This window comes from Penaeus chinensis, chromosome 36, assembly GCF_019202785.1.
Source record: "Penaeus chinensis breed Huanghai No. 1 chromosome 36, ASM1920278v2, whole genome shotgun sequence".
NCBI lineage: Eukaryota > Metazoa > Arthropoda > Malacostraca > Decapoda > Penaeidae > Penaeus > Penaeus chinensis.
In genome coordinates, this window is record NC_061854.1 from 34,217,956 (window position 1) to 34,239,357 (window position 21,402).

Consider the following 21,402-nt stretch of genomic DNA (forward strand, 5'->3'; position numbering starts at 1 on the left):
TAGATCAGGGAAATTATGGGGTAGAACCGGCTGAAATAAGAAAAATAGAGAACAGAAATGTGTAAAACAAGCACAAAAAACACTCAAAATCGGCTAATGAAATTCTACAGGCGCCACCGCCATCATTGAAAGTCTACGGACTGACGCGTCAACTTTTGAAAAACTACGGGAACCAAACCCATCATTCGGCGAAAATCTACGGGAATTCACATAATCCAGATCCCGTGGTAATCGTACAATACGTCCTAACCAATAAACCAACCTAACCTAACCCTGTGGGATTTATACACTATGACCTCTGTGGTATTAAATACGCCTAGCCAGGGGGCTATGCTCCCTGGACCCCCTTAGTAGTATATATGCCTAGCCAGGGGGCTATGCCCCCTGAACCCCCTTGGTAATATGTACGCCTAGCCAAGGGGCTATGCCCCCTGGACCCCCATGACTTTAGGAAAATATGATCTACATATTACCTAGCCTCCCTGCACCCCCAGGGTTAAACCACATACCTTAATATAGCAATAGACCGAACTTTTCTACGTTTCTGTCTATGGGCAGAATTGCTTGGTTTCTATCACTTTTTTTGGCATTTGGGGCACTTGTTGGGCTCAAATATCAGGCTTTGATTGAGAATAATGTCTATTTGTCTTGTATATCCATAATATGGCTTTAAAAATGACCCGGAGTCAATGCAGCACTTTAAACGAAACATTTCTCACCGGCGTTTCTTAGCTAATGGTGCTGGATGGCCTGTCAAATCTCCCGGTGAAAACACGCATGCGCATAAGGTTATTGTACAGAATAGTGTAAAAAATTACCAAAAGACGTAAAAGAAGTATAATAATACTAGAAGAATGCATTACATACATGAATTTGGAAAAACAGACGCTAGTAATGACAGAATAAGCCTTCTCACAAGCGCGTAGCAATACATGGACTACTTGATGGATCGCAATAATGAGTTACGCATCACATTTGTTTTGATCCTCGCGAGGGAAACATGGAAAAGGACTTAGAAAATTAAGGGTCGATCTTCTCTCTTCTCTGTCCTGTATCTCCCTTATTTTAGATTTGCGCACCTTTTGCCATAGAGGAAAAGTGTCTTAGTTTTCGTCCAGGTATCCACTCCATACACTTATTTTACTGTACTCTTGGTTGACATATACGGAAAGTTTTCCAAATATTCTCATTATAAATATGATGGGTTACAGAAGGGTTGAACAATGCAGGATAATGCGATGAATATAAGATTATTTGTTTTTCTTTTGTTAGCATATAAAACTGATGATCCTGCTCCAGTAGTTGAAAGTAAATGCAACATCAGTGCAAAATGTACCTCTGCCACTAGCAAGAGCTCTTCCATGTTTACCTACCTATTGCTGTAGCGTGGCAACTGGTCACTATGGACTGTAGCACCTTTTTCATGTTGTAGTTTATGTAGTAAGGCAGGGTGACCAATGTTGCACGTCATCTTGTTTGTGCAACACAGGTCCCTATTAATAAACCCTTATAACCTGTGCATTTTGTAGTAGAATTTGTGGACTTACATAGGGTATGCTTCAAAATGTTTAACAAATAAAATAAAGCTGAAAAAGAAATATAGTTTGTTTTCCACAGCCATATAGTTAAAAGGTAAAATTTTGTACAAGATGTAATACTTTCATATGTATCTATAGGTAAAAAAATGGCCCTATAAAATCAAATAAAAATTTGCACAGACAAAAAATATCCAAAATGAAGAAAATATGTTGCCACAAATGGCACACACAGAGTAAGTCCTTGCTGATCGGGTGGGTGTCTGGGGGCAGAGCCCTCAGTAAGGAAATGCAGTAATCAAATGGGGGTCTGGGTATTAAAGAGGTTCTTGATTCATATGGCAAAGTTTGTGTATTTTCCAGGAATGTCTAAAGTAATAGGGGCTTGATCTCAGGGGTTGCATCGTAAACATTACCAATACTTTCATTTATTTAACCCGTTTCTGCTGGGCCTTTCCCTGTGACATCATAACAAACCGCTTGGCCTGCGGAGTACGGCTGTACGCTGCGGTGATGTGCCAAAGTGCTTCAAGCCGGGCATTCAGCTTGATGTAGCAAACTCCCGCGCTCAAAGTCAACTAATTGCCATTAATCTCCAGAGTGTAGAATTTTTATTTATTTTCTACACCTGGCAGAAATGGGTTAATTTGTGATGGAAATTGTCTTCACACACATTTTAGTGTAGGTAATTGAAAGATTTAAAAATATTTGTAAGAGTGGATGGCTGTTGAAATTTTTAAAAATTACCATAGCATAATATACCTTGAGTGAATATGATATACTGAACTAAAGTAAATTTTCTGATACTTAACTGTTACGAAATAGTTCTTTTTAAAGGAACCTAAGTGACACTTGAGAAAAGAATAATAGTACAGTTAATGATTTTACAAATGCCTGCAGTCCTTCACAGGCTGAAGGTTGGCATAGGCCTCCATGTGTATTCTAGCAAGTCAATGCATGTAGGCCTCCCTGACAAGTTGTCATTAATCAAGGAAACTGTCAGGGTTGTTGATGTCGACCAAATTTGAAGAGTTTCCATTAGAAGGTTCAGATAAAGATTAGCCATACTGCATGGAATTTTACAGAATATTATTAGATACAAACCCATTATTATTGCTTATGGTATTGGAGGCCATTAACCCATTTGCCCCATGTGGCAAGAATACATGCCATGCCCACTGAAATATACATTTATTTATTGTATTTATACATAGATAGCTCTACAAGTTTTTAATCATCAAATAGCCAGTTTATCAGAAGTACCTATCTCACCTGTTTACCCTTTTCCTTCACTTTAGGAAAGGGTCCTTTGTATCATTTTGTTGTCTTAAATATTATAACCCATTGGTGACGGGTGTAGAAAACTAAAAACAACTCTACGCTCTGGCGAACCATGGCAACGCGCCGACTTTGAGCGCATGAATTCGGTACATCAAGCCGTATCATTGCCTCGGGGCACTTTGGCGCGCCACCATGGCGGACAGCCGCACGCCACATTTGGAGTGTATTGTTATGACGCCTATAGGCGTGACCCGTCACCAAAGGGTTAATGACAATTTAATAATCATAACATCATAACATAACATCGATAGCAATGGTATTAATAAGAAAGACATTTTCCCGCTAATTCAAGGAATGGGAAAATTAGGATCGGTAACTAGGGCCTACTTGATAGACTTCTTGGTGGCTGAGCACATGCGGAGCCATCTGTATGTAGCAAAATTCACCAAAAACTACAGGGGACAGAACATAAATCCAGGGCAAATGGGTTGATAGTACATGTGTCCTCAAAATCATTCCTGGAAAACCAGTTATACAATGAAGATAAGAATGAAGGAAATTTTGCTTGCATCCACACAACTTGTTTATTGGAGCATTGTTGTGACCTATTTTGACAAATATATATATATTTTTTTTTTGGGGGGGGTTGCTTCTGGTGAAAGTGTAGAACACACCATAGCTAGAATCTTCACTGTTAGAAAATAAACAAAATGAATGGGGGATACCTGTGTGTGTAACATCAAATGATCCCAGTCACAAAGTTTAACATCTTAGAATAAGAGCTCTCAAAACTTTAGCCTAATCCTTTTTGTATTTTGAATGCTACTGGCCACTGACAACATACAGTGTAATATTGTGGTTGGATTTCTTCCCATAAAGCCCTGCTTATCATCACATCAATACCACAGAAACATTAAGAGCTAGTAGCAAAGTTAAATGAATTGATATTATGAACTCAATCTCTGAGCAGAATAGTAGCAAAGTGTTTCGACTTTTTTACTTGTGAAATCCCAAGAAGGTTCAGACATTCTTTGTTCTTAGTAATATTTTGTATGACAACTTATTGGAAAAGGTGACTGGTGTTTCACATTTTCCTTTCATGTTGTCATATTATATTGAAGGAAGCAGCTTATATACATACATACACTTATACATATATATACTCATATGTTCATACATACACATGTACGCACATCCATACACATATGCATGCTGCGCGCACACACACACACACACACACACACACACACACACACACACACACACACACACACACACACACACACACACACACACACACACACACACACACACACACACGAGTAAGATATATCTGATATTTAGATAATAGTTGATCATTGTATGAACTGATTTTGTGGCTTTAATTTTAAATTGTAGTCTAAAAGAAAGTGTTACAATATTTTTAATGTTGATTCTTTTCTTTCCTAGGGCTTGGAGTTCCTTGACCTGGATGGGGTGGGAGAGGATGTCAGCCAATATCTGGTGGCACTCTGCCGGGAGAGTAATCCTGCTGTGCAGGTGCTGGCCACGGAGGTGCCCATTGCCCCTCGGAGGGTTGGGGCCACCGCAGAAGAACAGGCAGCTTCCTCCCCTGCTCTGTCACCATCCCCACAAGTAACAGCTGCTGACAAGGAAGTGGAGGAGCCTCCAATGCTGATGGACCAGACCATTCCTGACATTGGCCATGAGGAGTTCGCAGGACCAGGGACTTTCCTCCCTGATGGTGAGTTTATCAGCCTGGCTTGTGGTGGAGACCTTACTGGGGGTGATGGTGGGTGGTTTGCTTCTCTGTTTGGTGTGCAGTCCTTGTCTCTGAGATAGATCTAAAAGGGAAGATACTTGGGTTTCTAGGTTTTAACATCAGAATGATTTATTTGTTGCAGTACTATGACTTGGGGAAATCTTTAGATCTGCATTGTCATGGGAGAGGTGAATAATCAGTGATTTTATTTTATTTTATTTTTTTGGTTTATTTTGTATGAATTGATGAGGTATCAGTCTTTTTATTGTGATGAAGTATACATTACACTTCTTGGCATACTGTGTAAATTGCTTTTAGAAATCAGAGCAATGTTTCAGGTCATATATAATGACCTATGCTTTCCTAGAAGTCCAGTATAAAGAAATAGTTTGTGTGATGGGTTATGAGATTTAGGGCATTTGCTGTATTATTGTTCTGTTTTAGAAGCAACTTAGACCACTTGGCTTTTGTTGTAAGGCATCATTTGACTTAAAATGTGGTCAGCCTCTAAAGCCATGCTAAAATGACTCAATAATTCTCGATATTCTTCATTGAGGCCTACTTCTGTAATATTCTCTGTTGGAAACCAGGTTGATAAGATCTGAGATCTAATTTTCTTTTGTGAGGAGAAACAGGATCTACCGTCCAAGCAGAGAAATGGAACCATTGTGTACCTTCATAGTGTCTTCAAAGAAACCTGTGAATATGATCCTATGTGGATGCAGTGTGCATCATTTTTCCATAGACAATGGAGGCTGTATCTTGAATGACATCCTTAAGAGATGGATCATGTACAGTATGGCAAGATGTGTCTTATCAGAAGTAAGAGGATTTTTGTGTTTCAAAGGGGCATCAGTAAAGAGAAATGAAGTTTCTCCCAGTTGCTTTATGCCTCATCCTGTCTTCAAGCTATGAGATTAGGGATAGCATAGTTTGAGTGGTTTGATAATTTTCTTTTTTACATTTCTTACCTTTTCTATCTTTCTACCAAGTGTAATTGATGTAGTGTGTGATCGATTTGTTGTGTTTTTTGTTAGTTTGTAACCCAGATGATATTGACAAATTTATATTTAGTCTTACTACTTTTTTATGGAGTTCAAAGTAAAAAAGTTCTATCATTTGAAATTAAGTTATAAACTGCTACACAGTGGGGGGGGGGAAAAAGATAAAGAAAAGTATAGAAATACAAGTGTGTTTGTATGCATGTAACATGTAAGTATTGGTGAAGATGATTAATGATACAAAGAATATATTAATCTCTTTATTGAAATTGTGTGATGTTCAAGTCCACATCTAAAAATACTTGTATCATACCAGATCTCCAAATATTGATAGCAGCATGTCTGTTTAACCTGTTAATGATAGAATCGGAAACCTCTTGGCTTCGCTGACTCTGGAGGCTTCTGGCAACTGTCCCGTTTGGCCCAGGAGTCTGCTACATGTAGCTCGGCGCGCTCTAGCATGTCATGATGCCTACAGCCATACCTGCCTTGTCAAGTCAGTTTGTTACGATTGCTATAGGCATGGCCTGGAAGATAAGGGTTAAAGAACAAAAGCTTAGATGGAGCGTGACAAAATTCAACATTGACATACTTTTAGAAGAATCAGTCTTATATGTGTATATATTTTTATAGAAAACGAATTGTCTCCTTTTGACTTATTCATCATGATCATATGATTTATTTTATAGGGTTTTTAATATAAATGTATCCTCTTGTAGTCATTATGAAAACAAATCAAGAGTGAACAGTTGAGAAGTAAAAGATACAATACATATTGCTTCACATTGTAAGTCAGTGTGGCATATTTTGTTTGTAATGTTGGGAGCTGGTCAGTAAAGAAGTGGTTGATACCGCTGACAATCTTGTCTTTATCCATGCTCAAAAGTGTAACAGTAATTTATAGATGTTTTATATAATCATTCAGCAGAAGAAGTTAACATTATTTAGAGATATTGTCACAAGTTGTATGGTTACTAAATGTTTTCTTGTTAGATGTTGGTGATAAAGTAGAGAACAATTATACAACCTAAAATGGAAAGTTTTCTCCCATATAATTCTCAAACAGTATGTTTTTGTACTTTTGAGAGTATTCCTGTGGTATATTCATCAGAAGTGACATGGTCCTTGTCTTGTCTCACACATGTTGGCTGTATTACCCATTGAATTGACTTCATGATTCTTATGATAACTGGTATTTGTAAGACCACAGTCCATGCAATAAACACCTAAAATTTTAAGAGATGTAACCCTCAAAGCTACAGGGAAGAAAAGTTAGCTTTTTCATTGATGATTGTGAATGTGTAACACAAACACTCTGATATTTGACTTTTTCTAATAGATATGTTTTCAAGGTGCATGCATAGGCCACAGTTGTTTTGGAAAAAAAAAACTGTGGACCATAGGACACCCTGTGATGTTTGTTTTATGTTCCATTAATCTCAGATTAACTAAATGTATTAATACAAAAACTGAGACCCTAATCAACCCTTAAAAAAATCATCATCATCAGGATTCACAATGTCTTGAAAACAAAGAAACAATTTAACCAATATTCCCACTTAAGGTGTTAAGCCACTCTGTCTAATCTTTCACAAAAGTCACTGACAAGATCATATAAGGGGAAATTCTTGCTCATCACCTTAATGGTGACAATGGTGACACTATCAACGGAGATTTTTGGCTGGCATTGGCATTTTTTCTCATACAAATGCTACTATCAACAGACATAGATAGAACGTGTGAAAATAAGTAAAGGACAGGGCAGAGTTCATAATAAAGCCAATCGATGTTGCTGGCACAATATTCCAAATACAGGAAGCAAAATTCGTAAAGATTTGTCTCCTTGGACCAACAACCTCTCCAATTAGCTTAACCCATTCCCGACGGGTCACGCCGATAGGTGTCATAACAATACGCTCGAAATGTGGCGTGCGGCTGTCCGCCACGGCGGCGTGCCAAAGTGCCCCGAGGCAATGATTCGGCTTGATGTACCAAATTCACGCGCTCAAAGTCGGCGTGTTGCCGTGGATCGCCAGAGTGTAGAGTTTTTTTTAGTTTTCTACACCCGTCGCCAATGGGTTAATGTGGGAGTTCACCCATAACTAGTCCCTTATGTGCCAGGCTGGCATAATTAGAAAACTGATAACTCAGGTTTACTGCAATGACATCATATAGGCATCATTGTACTGAAGACATTAAACTTTTATAGCCAGGCATGCGTATAGCTACCGTGCAAAACCAACTCATCATGATTGGTAGGGCTGTAGGTGTCATGTCTCTCAAATGAGTCCAGTGGAAAAAGCTGCTGTACACAACGAACCCCCTCTGGAAAGGCTAGACCGTTGCGAGAAGTCACCAGAATGAGTGGTGCTGAAATATCTGACACAGCCAATGAAGGGTTAAAGAAAACTGTAATTAATAGTTTTTTTAAACAATACTGGGACAGTTGTCATATTATTGTCAGGTTACTTGGAAAGTACATATTGGCTTTGTGAAATGAAGATGTACACAAAAGCAAATTCACATTCAGCGCACACACCCACGCCCACGCCCACACGAGACACGCCCACGCCCACGCCCACACGAGACACGCCCACGCCCACGCCCACACGAGACACGCCCACGCCTATGCCCACACGAGACACACCCACGCCCACGCCCACACGAGACACGCCCACGCCTATGCCCACACGAGACACGCCCACGCCCACGCCCACACGAGACACCCCACGCCACGCCCACGCCCACACGAGACACGCCCCACACGAGACACGCCCACGCCCACACGAGAGACACCCACGCCCACCCCACGAGAGACACCCACGCCCACGGCACGCACACGAGACACACCCACGCCCACGCCCACACGAGACACGCCCACGCCCACACGAGACACGCCCACGCCCACACGAGACACACCGCCCACGCCCACACGAGACCACCCACGCCCACACACGAGACACACCCACCACGCCCACACGAGAACACCCACGCCCACGCCCACACGAGACACACCCACGCCCACGCACACGAGACACACCCCACAGCAGCCCACACGAGAACACCACCCCACGCCCACACGAGACACCCCACGCCACGACACGAGAGACACCACGCCCACGCCCACACGAGACACCCACAGCCCACCCCACACGAGACACACCCACGCACGCCCACACGAGACACACCCACGCCCACGCCCACACGAGACACCCACCCACGCCCACACGAGACACACCCACGCCCACGCCCACACGAGACACACCCACGCCCACGCCCACACGAGACACACCCACGCCCACGCCCACACGAGACACACCCACGCCCCACACCCACACGAGACACACCTACGTTAACACAACACCTACTTGTGCATATACTCGAGTGTATACTCATTCTCTGTGAATGTATGTAGGAGGGAGGGAGGGAGGGAGGGAGTGAGGGAGGGAGGGGGGGGGAGGGAGGGAGGGAGGGGGGGAGGGGGGGGCAAGTGTGTCTGAGAAAGATAAAGACTGATTATATAAGCAGGAGGCAAACCTCCATGTGTGTTGTTTATTCAATGCAGGAACTTAGAATATGTCAGGTTAAATTCACTGCTCAAAGGGAATGGATAAGGTTGCTGTGCCCCCAGTACATTTTGTCAATAGCCACCACTATACATGTGTATATCTAATAAATGACTGAAAGTTGCTCCTGCTGTTCAGCGTATAACAAATTTTGATATTTTGTATTAGGAAAAAAGTGTCCTGTTAAAAGTTAATTTTCCTTTGGCCCTCTATATTTTATTGCATTACTCATATACCCCCACATTTGAAGTCCTAGAAATATGATGAAAACAAGTAATGAGAAAAAAAGAAAAAAAAGTAAGGAATAAGTGAAAACGTCAGGCCAGCCTATTGCATGTCTGGGGAGGATTTTGCATGCATTTTATCTTACTAATTTAATCTCTAAGTTTGGTTTGGGAATGGTTTGTCCTATTAATAGAATGTGGGAATTTGCCAAAGTTTCTGAGAATTATTTGCATGGCAAATAATTTGGCAGAACGAGAGATTTCTTGGTAAGCCAATTTCCACATTCATCTGGTAAACTGAGGTTCACATTTGACTTGCAGGGGGCTTCGTTGGCGATGGTAAGGTGAGTGTGATGGCTGACTCTCGACCACCACCACCACCACCCCAGGCCACCTCCATCACCAGCACCACTATCACCACCCCAACCACCACCACCACCACTGCTGCAGCTGCCACACTGGCCACCTCTGTGCCTGCAGAGATAGTCCCGGTCAGGGACTTCAACGTGCCTCCACCCATTATTTCTTCGCAGAACCAGCAGGGAGCTCCACAGGGGGGCCAGCAGATGTTCCACCAACCTTATCTGTCAGCTTCCCCTAACAACCCCCCAATATATAACCCACACATGCCCCCCCCTCCACACCCGCAGCCTCCGCCTAATAACTTGTACACTCAAATCCCGCCGCCTACTGTTTTGCCTCATGGAGCAACAGTCTATGTCGCTAACTGTCACGTCAACCTTTCCCCCTATAATGGAGGTCAGGGGCAGGCTCCTGTTATCACATCAAGTGCTGGACCGTCTCAGTCTCCTCCAGCTGCCCCTGTCATGCAGTCTGTGCCAGTCATGTCTGATCAGCCTGCTGTGCATGTGCCTCCCGTTGTCAAACCCATGCATGAAAATAAGCCAGAGTTTGAGAACAGGAGGTTTGACCAGTTCAGAGGGGGCCACCGTGGGCGTGGGCGTGGACGTGGACGTGGGAAGCGCAACAACAGTGAGAGAAGCAACTCGGTCAGCAGTGACCACTCAGGGTATGGCAATGAGAAACACTACACAGATGGCATGGGACCCCCCCAATATGGCCATGTGGCTGGACCCTATATGTATCCAAATGTGCCGTACCAAATGCGTGGAGCCAATTATCCACACTACCCTAGTGTCCCAGCTGCACAAACTGTTCAGGGTGTACCACTTATGTACCAACCTCAACAGTACTCCCATTATGTACAGTATCAGGCTCCAAACCAGGGCCACATGATGCCCTACCAGCAGCAGACAATGCCTCCTGGCTCGCAGCATCCCAGCACACTCCAGCACATGCACCATCAGCTGCCACATCACCAATCTACACACCAGCCCCCACAGCAACCTCCACATCATCACCAGCCTCCGCCGCCTCTACAGCACCAGCAGCCTCCGCTTCATCATCATCAACAGCAGCAGCCGCATTACCCACAACATGAGCCACAGCAAGTTCATGTACCTCATCAGGATCAATTTCACGTACCAGCACAGCCACAGCAGCATCAGCAGCCTCCCCCTCCACAGCCACAGCCACCACCCCCTCAACAACCTCCTCCTGCAGTATTGGAGCCCCAGCAGCAGCCACCAGTAGCTCAACAGCAGCCGGCAAACTACGAACCCCAGGAAGCTCCATTGCCAGTAGAAGGCCAAACCAATGGACAGTTTGTGGCCGACTCTCAGGCTCCTGCTTCACAATTTGAAAATGATGGTTCAGGTGGTGTACAGCCAACAGATGGAGCATCAACTTCAACAGAGATACCTATTGCTATAGAAGAAACAGATAAGTCTAACTCCCTCATCACACAGACAGCTGCCTTGTCCTTAGAAGATCCTGTAGAATCAGTAATCACTAACATTCCTGCAGAACCTGAACAACCAGTTCCAGACATTCAGGAGAATATTCCTAATTCCACTCAACTGGTTTATGAGGAAAACCATGCTCCAGTCTCTCCCCCCATAGCCAAACCAGTCACAACCCCGGACATAAAGGAGGTTAAATCTGTCTCCAACAAGCCTCATTCTGCTCAGAATGGATTGGGTTCATCTGGTAAGCCCCCTGTGCATGAGCCTCAGATTCTAATCCCCAACTTCAATAAAGGGAAGCACATGCAGAAGCTGGCTGTTGACATTACCGGTAATCATACTACTTTGTCCGAGATAACCTTCATGTCGGATGAGATTCAACCTAATGTTGATCCTCAGGAGCCAGTGGAATTTGTGCCGGTTCCCAAAGCAGCTGTGATCATTCCACCTGCAGTCTCCCAGAGTGTTTCCCCAGTCAATGTTCCTTTCAAAGCTTCCCCTCCTTCAATTGTGGAGCCTCCAGTCCCATCAGGAAACAAGAGCACTGCCTCCTCTTCATGGGCAGCAAATGGTGGGACAGTGGTAATAGCTGGTGATGGTGGGGTGGTGCCACCCAGTACTCCATCAGTGGCCAGTCCTGCTCTTTCAGAAGTGAACAAGAAGGAGGCTGTGATGCCCGAGATGGCAGCCAGTGCCCAACCCGGTGGAGCTTGGGCTCAGAAGAAGAGCTGGTCCCAGTTGTTCAAGCCATCCGATGAAGGAGCAGCCAAGCAAGTGGCTTATGTTGCACCCTTCAACCAGGAGACAGAGAAGCTTCGGGAGGAGGCAACAGAGAAGGCCCCTGACCAGCCTACATCGGAAGTGGATCTGGATAAGGTCAAAATTGGAGGTGAGTCATCTGCTATGATATATTTCAGTTGATGGATTCTATATGTATACCCTATATTATGTGCTTCTGAAATGTATGATGTGTTTTATTAATTCATCTCAGAAAGAATTTTTGTTTAGAAAAATTAAATTGTTAATGACATGCATACTTTTATTTAGAAGTTAGTGTATTAGAAAGGCTTCAAACAGTTTTACCTTGATATGCAATTAATTAAAGTACTTTCCCTTCCATTCTCTTCCCTCCCCCCCCCCTTTTTTTTTTGTTTGTGTTTTACAAAAGGCATGTTACGAGAGTACAACCAAGACCATCGCCAGGTTGCTCTACAGCCTCGAGGACTGATCAACAAGGGATATTGGTGCTATGTTAATGCTCCTCTGCAAGCCCTGCTGGCCTGCCCTCCTTTCTATAATTTAATGAGAAATGTGCCCAACATTGCTGGGCTCAAGAAGGGCAAATCTTCAACACCAGTTCTGGATAGCATGTAAGTCTCCTTAATTTTTTCTTCATAAAAATAAGAGAAAAAAAAAAAATGAGAGAGTAGAGAGAAGCATAAAAAAATGTTAAACATAATTTATTAATTGCTGTAACTATTTTCAGTGTGGAGTATGTAAATGAGTTCTCTGATATGGCTCCCATGCTGAGGACAAGCAAGAAAGACAAGAACAATTCAGCTGCACGCAAAGAACCAGAAATAGTCAATGGCCCACCATTCGAACCTTCATATGTCTACAAGATGTTGGCCTCCTTGAGTGGGGAAATGTTCACTGAGGGTCGACAACAAGATGCTGAAGAGATGCTCTCCGTTGTCTTGAATGGCTTGCACGAGGAGGTGAGAGATTTAGGGGATCCAGCTATACCTGACTTTTGGTAATACCCTTAGTAAAGATAATGTAAAGGAAATAATGGGTAGAATTTGACATAACAGGCTTTCTTGGAGGATGTTGCTTACTCAGTCAGTTTCCTCAATAAAGATTGCTAACAACTTGTATCATGTTTTTTCTGAAAAGATGGTGGAAGCCTTGAAGCTGGTAAATGAGAATACTGCAGCATCAGCCAGCAATTCAGTCAATGGCTCCGTAAACGGGGAAAATGTATCAGACAATGAGGAGGTGTCAGATGATGATGAATGGCAGGTAAGCTATGAGATTACAGGTAACAAAAGCTTTGTTATTACTAAAAATATCTTGATAGTTACTGATGTATAGCATGGTTCCAGTAGCTACATGTATAGAGAAGACCCAGTATTTGTATATAGTTTTATACAGTATATTCTAAAAATTTAAAATACATGTAAAGGTGTTCTGATCTTATTGATAAAGAAAATACTACTTGCAGGTAATGGGCCCACGCAAAAAGTGCTGTGTGACCCGAAGGGCTCACTTCTCCCCAACCCCCATTAGTGCCATATTCTGGGGGCAGCTTAGGTCTGTTCTTCACCAGGCAGGAGGTCAACCTACTGCTAACCTGCAACCATTCACCACACTACCATTAGATATTCAGGTGAGCACTAGGATTTCTATTAGTGATAGATTGATTTGATATATTTAGGGGTGGGTGGGGAAGGAGGCTCAGAGTTTATATCCTTTGGCATGATTCAGTGACTTCTCAGACTTATTTTTGGCAGTTTTTAAACTACACAAACTTTTGAAGTTTTTTATGGGTGCAGCAAAGGATTTGTTATAGCTACATATATTAAAGTTTGTTCCATTGTCAATATTTTTTTGAGAATTCATCATCTTTCCCATATAGGTTTTTATTTTAATTTCTTTATTATATATCCATTTGGCAGTTGTCTATGTAGTACAAAAAGTACTTATGTACCTACCAATAAAGTTTGTGTATTCCAATTGTTACTGGAATTCTAACATTTTGATATTGATTTTCATCTGAGAGCATGGCTTTTGAAAAGGTTCAGCCTAACTTACTTACTTTCTTTTTTTACAGTCTCCCAAGGTTGAGAGTGTTAGAGATGCTTTAGAGCAGCTTGTGAGCCGTGAAGAGATTCCAGATTTTACATGCTCAAAGACGAACCAGGAGGTGACAGTGTGCAAACAGGTAAGAAAATTGTCTTGGTATATGGAAGAAATATTTGTATTTAAGACATGCATATATTTGATGCTTCAGTAAATGATCATTGAATTACTTAATCATATTATATTTTATTTGATATTTGTGATATTTAACACCTGGATAGCGGAAGAAGACAGAGTAAAAGGATATTTATTGTGATATAACATGGGGTTAGATGTGGGTGGATGAAAGTGGCTGAGGAACATGAAGGGAGGGAATGACCATGTGAGTAACGGCTACTGGGGGTTCCTTGTTTTGATTTGGCATTCACTCAAGTTCTAAGTAAGATGCCAGGCAAGCATAGTGCATCAGGAGCTTTCATATTTGTAAAAGAGAAAAAGATGGATTTTATTTTTTTGTTACTCTGGCCTAATTTAATAATTATATGTATGAGGACTGTGAAACCATATTTAGTATGATCATTTTAAAGATTGAAGAGTCAAATGTCTAATTACCTTGGCACAATCTTTAGGTATTCCTGGAGCACCTCCCTCCAATCCTAATTCTGCAACTCAAGAGGTTTATCTATGACAAGGATGGTGGCCTGCAGAAGATCATGAAGAAGGTCAACTTCCCCATAGACTTAGAAGTTACCAAAGGTAAGAAGATCAAATTGGGTATTTGAATCAGCTGTGCAATAAATTACTTTGGATTCAAGTTTTTTAGTTAGCAAGGTTTGCAGGATTTATCCACTGAAGTAAAAATTAGATATATACAACTTAAAGAATCTATAGCAGGAGAACAAGGTTTATGTAAACTCTGAACCTTTTATGATGATGATAAATAATGACTTAGACTTGACTACATCAAATTACTGCTGTCTGTCTAAACTGCAAGAAATGGCTTGGGTTGCCATCCACTGGCAGTGCAGGATTTAAACAAGGGTTAGCAAGATTGCTAGACAAGAACGCTACCACTGCACCACACAGCATATACAGTGATAACTAATAGAAACTTTGTTTTCAGAATTAATGTCAACCAACAGTCGAGGGAAATACTCGGCCCAACAGAAGAAGTACAAGCTCCTGGCTGTTGTATACCATGATGGAAAGGAAGCCACTAAAGGTCACTACATCGCAGATATATATCATGGAGGTTACACCTGCTGGTTGAGGTATGACGACAGTTGTGTGAAAGCTGTTCCAGAGGCCAGTGTCCTTCGCCATGCCGCACCCAGGGTGCCCTATCTCCTTTTCTACCGTCGTGGAGACACCATGACAAGGCCATCAACGAAGACCAAATCTTGAGGACCTTGCTGAACATTAAGAGGCCAGGACTTGCAGATTCCTCCCATGGGAGAGAAGCCCTTCATCCTGAGGTCCATGGTGTGCTCAGATCAACCATCTTGGGAAGGGAGAGTATGGTTACCTGGCCCCACCTATCCTTGGTATGTTCTGTTCAAGCAGTGCCTGGATTGCGGGAAAGGCATGGAGTTACAGCAAGGACACCAAAAGTAGCCAGCAGCATGAAGTTAACAAGTGTCCATAATCTGCTTAGCCTTTTGTACCCAAGGAATGTTGAATACTCATGATAATGACATTAGTTTATTTTAAAGGAAATTTAAACATTTGAGGATTAGTTCTTTGCGTCAAGTTTGTTATAAACAATATATATCTCTATAGTTAGTTTCACCAGACAAGACATAGTAATAGGTGTTTGTTGATGAACATCTCAAAGATAGATGAAAAGAAAACAAGAAGGAAGAGTCATTGAAAAAAATATTGTGAGTGGAAAGATATTAACATCAAATGCAAATGGAAAAATGGAACTTGCTTTTTTCGTGAGCGGTTTTGTAATAGCCAGAGAGAGTCAGAGCTATTTACAAATGACAATGGACTCCAAGTGAAAGAGGTGTCAAGGGGTTTATTCCTCTTTGTAGGCTTCCATTATTCGTTTGGATGGAGAGTGGGATGTGGTGTGACTTGATTTAGAGAATTACATACCATTGTTGACCAAAAAAAAAGAAAAAAAAGAAAAAAAATTAATAAAAAAGAAAAAAAATGTGATAACAGTGGCCATGAGTTACACTGTTAATTTGTGTGCTTGTATGTCATTGTGATTGGGTCTCTAGGTATATTGTTGCAAATTTTCAACTTTGGCTCTGGGTTACTGTTAATGACATGTGCCTGTCTTTAAAGTGTTCAGATATGGCCCACTTTGAAACAATAATATATATTGAATTAAATGCTATCAGTGTGACAGATATATATTGTGCATCTGTCAAATTTATCTAGCTCTTTAAAAAAAAAAAAAAAAAAAAAATAGGTATATACTATTATAATCTTTGAAAAGTAATGAATTAAAAGATGATGACTTTAACAACTTTTATGTCTTAATGTTTTTTTTTTTTTAATGTTTTTTTTTATGTTGATCTAACTAGAGAAAACATTTTATAATATTCAGAAGAGTATAAAGAAATATCAGATTGTTAGTAAGCCCTTGAGAATGAACAACAATTATTGTTGAATGTATTAACTAACCATAAGAATTTTTTTTTTATTATTATGAAAATTCATGGTTCTCAATATTTGTGCAACATTACATATTTTATGAATTTCAAGGGTTTGGTTATTTTTCACTGCATTTTCAGTATTTGATTGAAAGATTCAGAATAGTTATTTGAAGTATTATTTAGATGCTTCCAGACCAGTTAGACAAACTCTTCATTTGGGAGTGTTACAAGCGAAGTTAAGAAAAATATGGTGTTGAAAGGGATCCCTGAACTCTTTCAAGAGGTTTTTTTTTTTTCTAGGACCAGATCGTAAAAGGTGCCATAGGGGCACAGGCCAATTATGGCCACCCAGATGGCACAATGCCTTCATATAATGTAGAGAGAGAGAGAGAGAGAAGCTTATATTACTGTCCCTTTTCCCTCCAGAACTTACTAAGTGGCTGCCACATTTCTATCATGCCGCCCAAGTCATGTAACAATTCTCACCTCTTGACTTCGTGTTTGCTCTGGACCTCGAGAGTCTACAATGAAACCAGATGTAAAGGAGGTCGTAGTTTTGTGTTTATTCACCTCTGACCAGGATTTTTTCCTCCTGTGACTGCTTCCCCCTCCCCCCTCCTTCCTCTCTCTTCTTCTGTTCCACGCATAGTATTTACCACTTCAGCATGGGGGGTGGGGGGAAGCCATATAGATGGGCTGGGTCAGGGCTTTGCTGTCTGTGGGGAAAATTATCATCACTCTTTGTTATAGATAATTTTTTTTATTTTTACACTGATTGGCTGTTCAATACAAACTAGTCAAAGAAAGAAAGAAAAGGTAAATAAACGAAAATGTCTCCTAAGCGTAGACAGGATTCTCAAATTAGAATATGTAATGGTATGTAGCATATTGTTGTAGCTAAGCTTACTTATTATCTGTGAGAGGAAAACAAAATCAAAATTTTTAAGAGGATTTTAAAAAATGCAGTAAAAGCAAACAGAAGCAGCAGGAGCAGTAATCATAAATATTCAAGATTTATTTTAGACTAAAGCTACGTATTACATTTTCTAGCAAACTTTATTTACTGATTTACTTTAGTATGTTGCATTTCGCGTGAAACTGTTCACAACTTCCGTTTTTTTAACGGCTAGGAATTGTTTTCCTCATAAACATAGGTTGCATTTTATTTTTTTATTTTATTTTTTTAATTATTATTATTATTTATTTATTTATAATTTTTTTGTTTTAACTTTTTACTTTTTAGGTCCTAATTGGGAGACATATTTACAGATCTCCCATAATACAAATGGAAAATTTACTGTTATTATTATTATTATTATTATTATTATTATTATTATTATTATTATTATTATTATTATTATTAATTATTATTAATTATTATTACTACTACTATTACTGTTATTACCATTACTATTGTTATTGATATTTTTGTTTGCATTTTCTTTGTTATTTTTGTGTAATGCACACTTCATATTTATTATCTTTTATTATATTATTTTAAGGCTGACTGTTATTTTTAAGCCAGTATCCCATGAGTATTTGGCCAAAGTTGCTAGTAGTGTTTGTCTGTTGTGTTCCAAGGATCCCTCTTTTTTTAATTATGTAGAAAAGAGAAGAAAAGAAAAGAAAAAAAAAAACCAAAAAAACTTAAAACTGATGACTGTGTTGAGCCAAACCTGAGCCTATTCCTATTTTATGAAGCCTGAAGCGATCGTGTTGTCGTAGATGGTGTAGATATCCCGTATACTTAATGAAGCGCAGTGCATCACCTTATTGAGAAGTTATTGCAAGTTAATGTTGGTGATGGAGCGAGAGCTTGGCAAAATGTGAAATGATTATAACAGCTTGGAGGGAATTTCACCCGTTTGATCTCGTTTTAGAGTGTGAGATGGGGCCTGATGTGGTTCTTTGTGATTTATGGGTCAGGCCTCATTTTCTTTTGTTCTGTTTCTATCCTGTTACTTTTCGTTAATAGATACCTTATAACTGAGCAAACTGTGTGTATTTACAGATCTCGCACATTGCTTATCATATTACACATTACATCATACTGTGCACATCACTCCAAACACATCTCCCCATGCATACACTTTCTTATATACATTGTGTATATATGTGTATGTGATCTTTTGTTTTCTATAAGTGTTTACACCTTTTACTTGTTTTAATTTCTTTCTCTACCTAATGGTTCTCATGCAGCAAGCTTGAGATACAGTTTGGCTAGAACCTTGTGTCTCAGGCAGTGGCCTTAACTGGCTGTGTGGTTCTGAAGATTGCTTTGCATCACATGTAAGGAACTGCTTGTATATACAATAAATTGGCACTCTAGGTGTGCTTAAGTCCACTGCTATCTGTACTTTTGTCTTTAACAAAGAGTCAAATTCAGCAATCACTTGCTTTTTTTCTTCCTTCGGAAATGGTCAATATTATCTCAAAATCAGATGTCCATTGTTTAGATTGAGGGCACATCAGATTATAGAATACAATTTACAGAGATAATCTTCTGTTTACTCTCCAAATCTTGGTCAACCTTCACTAGTTGAGTCGGTGAGCAGCAGCAGATTGTCTTGATCAGAAATGCTTTTCTCTCCACAGTAAACATGCCTTAACTACACATACACTGATGAAAAGTATATATCGGCTCAAGGTAGGAACTCCTGTGGACATCTATGGAGTACATTGAAAAACTAAACAAGAATGTACATAATCATCTGTACTTGACTGTAGGATAAATAGATTGGCTGATACGTGATATTGAGTTTCTGTTCAAGACACTTATCCTGTTGTAGGATAATCTACACAACTGTGGTTTTCCTTTGATGTCAGCAGGGTGGCAGTGTTTTTGCATTTCCATTTTATCGGTTTACTATTTTGTATTATATATTTTTTATTTATTATACATATCTTTTTAGTTAGTTTAATCATTGGTTTACATATTTCATGCACCTGTTCCTTGTCATTCATTTTGTATTTGGAGGGGTCCTGTATCTTCCAACTATTGTATTTGCTCAGAGGTGTGACTACTGAGAATATATAAATTGTCACACTAGTAAAACTTAGGTTATTTTAATTTGTTATTTTTATATCTTTCCTTCAGCCTCTTCATATATTTTAATGCTTTGATATTCAGCAGTTGTAGTGTTTGAAAGTGTAATTAAAACCTAAACTTACAAAATGCACTGAAAAAAGGAAATAATGGTTAGGTAATGTACAACTATCTTTTCAATATTTTCTCTTGAGTCATGTAGACCATTACTGCTCAAAGATAGCTTAATTTATTTTTATTCCAGATTCCAAATAAAAAATTACATTTAGATAATGTAAAAGGATATAAATATGAATTTTTATAGTATTTAACCTGTTTTCAAAATGGAAATGATTTTAAAAATAGGATAAAACTGAAAATTAAAACGGCAGTTCCAAAGCACGCAGTGAAAAAGTGCTGTCGTGCCGGCAAAAGCCGGCTAAAGCCGGCTAAATAATACTAAACTCCAAAAGGACAATGAAATTATTTTTTTTGCAGTTACTCCCATACTGTGAATTATTCTGTGAATGTAATGTGTGCCTATTTGTCAGTGTCAGTATTGATGCCATCTAAACTTGGACTGTCAGTCCCCCCCCCCCCCCCCCCATAGTCCCTTCCCTTCGATTCCCTTCCCCTTCCCCTTCTGTTCCCTTCCCTTCCCTTCTGTTCCCTGCCCTTCCCTGCCCTTCCCTTCCCTGCCCTTCCCTGCCCTTCCCTGCCCTTCCCTGCCCTTCCCTGCCCTTCCCTGCCCTTCCCTGCCCTTCCCTGCCCTTCCCTGCCCTGCCCTTCCCTGCCCTTCCCTGCCCTGCCCTGCCCTGCCCTGCCCTTCCCTTCCCTTCCCTGCCCTTCCCTTCCCTTCCCTTCCCTTCCCTTCCCTTCCCTTCCCTTCCCTTCCCTTCCCTTCCCTTCCCTTCCCTTCCCTTCCCTTCCCTTCCCTTCCCTTCCCTTCCCTTCCCTTCCCTTCCCTTCCCTTCCCTTCCCTTCCCTTCCCTTCCCTTCCCTTCCCTTCCCTTCCCTTCCCTTCCCTTCCCTTCCCTTCCCTTCCCTTCCCTTCCCTTCCCTTCCCTTCCCTTCCCTTCCCTTCCCTTCCCTTCCCTTCCCTTCCCTTCCCTTCCCTTCCCTTCCCTTCCCTTCCCTTCCCTTCCCTTCCCTTCCCTTCCCTTCCCTTCCCTTCCCTTCCCTATATATATATCCATATCCATATACTTGGTTCTAGGACTTCACTTTGGACATTCATCATAGGGTATAACAGGCTGTATCAGGATGAACTCAAAGATTTGTGGAATGAAGTGTTGCTTAAATGCTATGACAGCTTCATTGTAGAAAAGTGTAAACAAAAATAGGAGGTACTTGTAGGGACCATAAAGCAGCAGTGCAAATTGTTTTATCAAGTGAATATATCATTTTTGTTGAGCAAAAATGATTTATAGTGAATGCAATGGAAAGGTAGAGGGAGGAGTGGAGTTTAGAAAATATCAGTTATGTGAAGTTATTGATAATTTTTTATTTCATTGTTGGCACACATGAATCGAAAACTCTCTTAAGATATTTAAAAGCTTTCTGCCTTGTCTTTATTTGTTTCGTTGCTGCTATATACTGGTGAGATTTAATGCATTTTGAATGGGTGGCTTCTTTGTACTTTTTCCTTGCAAGTAGTGGAAATGTGAGAGTTTAGGTGGCATCTTCATAGAATACAGGTTGGAGATTTCTGATATATATATATTTTATTTTTATTTTTTATTTTTTTTATTATTATTTTTTTAAGATGGGA

At 40.6% G+C, this 21,402-nt stretch overlaps 1 protein-coding gene across 1 annotated transcript in view; it reads left to right on the plus strand.

Annotated features, from left to right (window-relative positions):
• The window catches only part of LOC125045128 (nascent polypeptide-associated complex subunit alpha, muscle-specific form-like), a 21,875-nt gene extending 1,928 nt beyond the window's left edge, over positions 1 to 19,947 (plus strand). Inside the window, exons 2-10 of the mRNA XM_047642245.1 lie at positions 4,266 to 4,560; positions 9,691 to 12,084; positions 12,364 to 12,565; positions 12,682 to 12,913; positions 13,092 to 13,217; positions 13,420 to 13,584; positions 14,029 to 14,139; positions 14,627 to 14,753; positions 15,121 to 19,947. Of these exons, the coding sequence (XP_047498201.1) occupies positions 4,266 to 4,560; positions 9,691 to 12,084; positions 12,364 to 12,565; positions 12,682 to 12,913; positions 13,092 to 13,217; positions 13,420 to 13,584; positions 14,029 to 14,139; positions 14,627 to 14,753; positions 15,121 to 15,401 (3,933 nt within the window). The 3' untranslated portion in view covers positions 15,402 to 19,947. The remainder of the gene's footprint in view (positions 1 to 4,265; positions 4,561 to 9,690; positions 12,085 to 12,363; positions 12,566 to 12,681; positions 12,914 to 13,091; positions 13,218 to 13,419; positions 13,585 to 14,028; positions 14,140 to 14,626; positions 14,754 to 15,120) is intronic.
• The last annotated feature ends 1,455 nt before the right edge of the window (positions 19,948 to 21,402 follow it).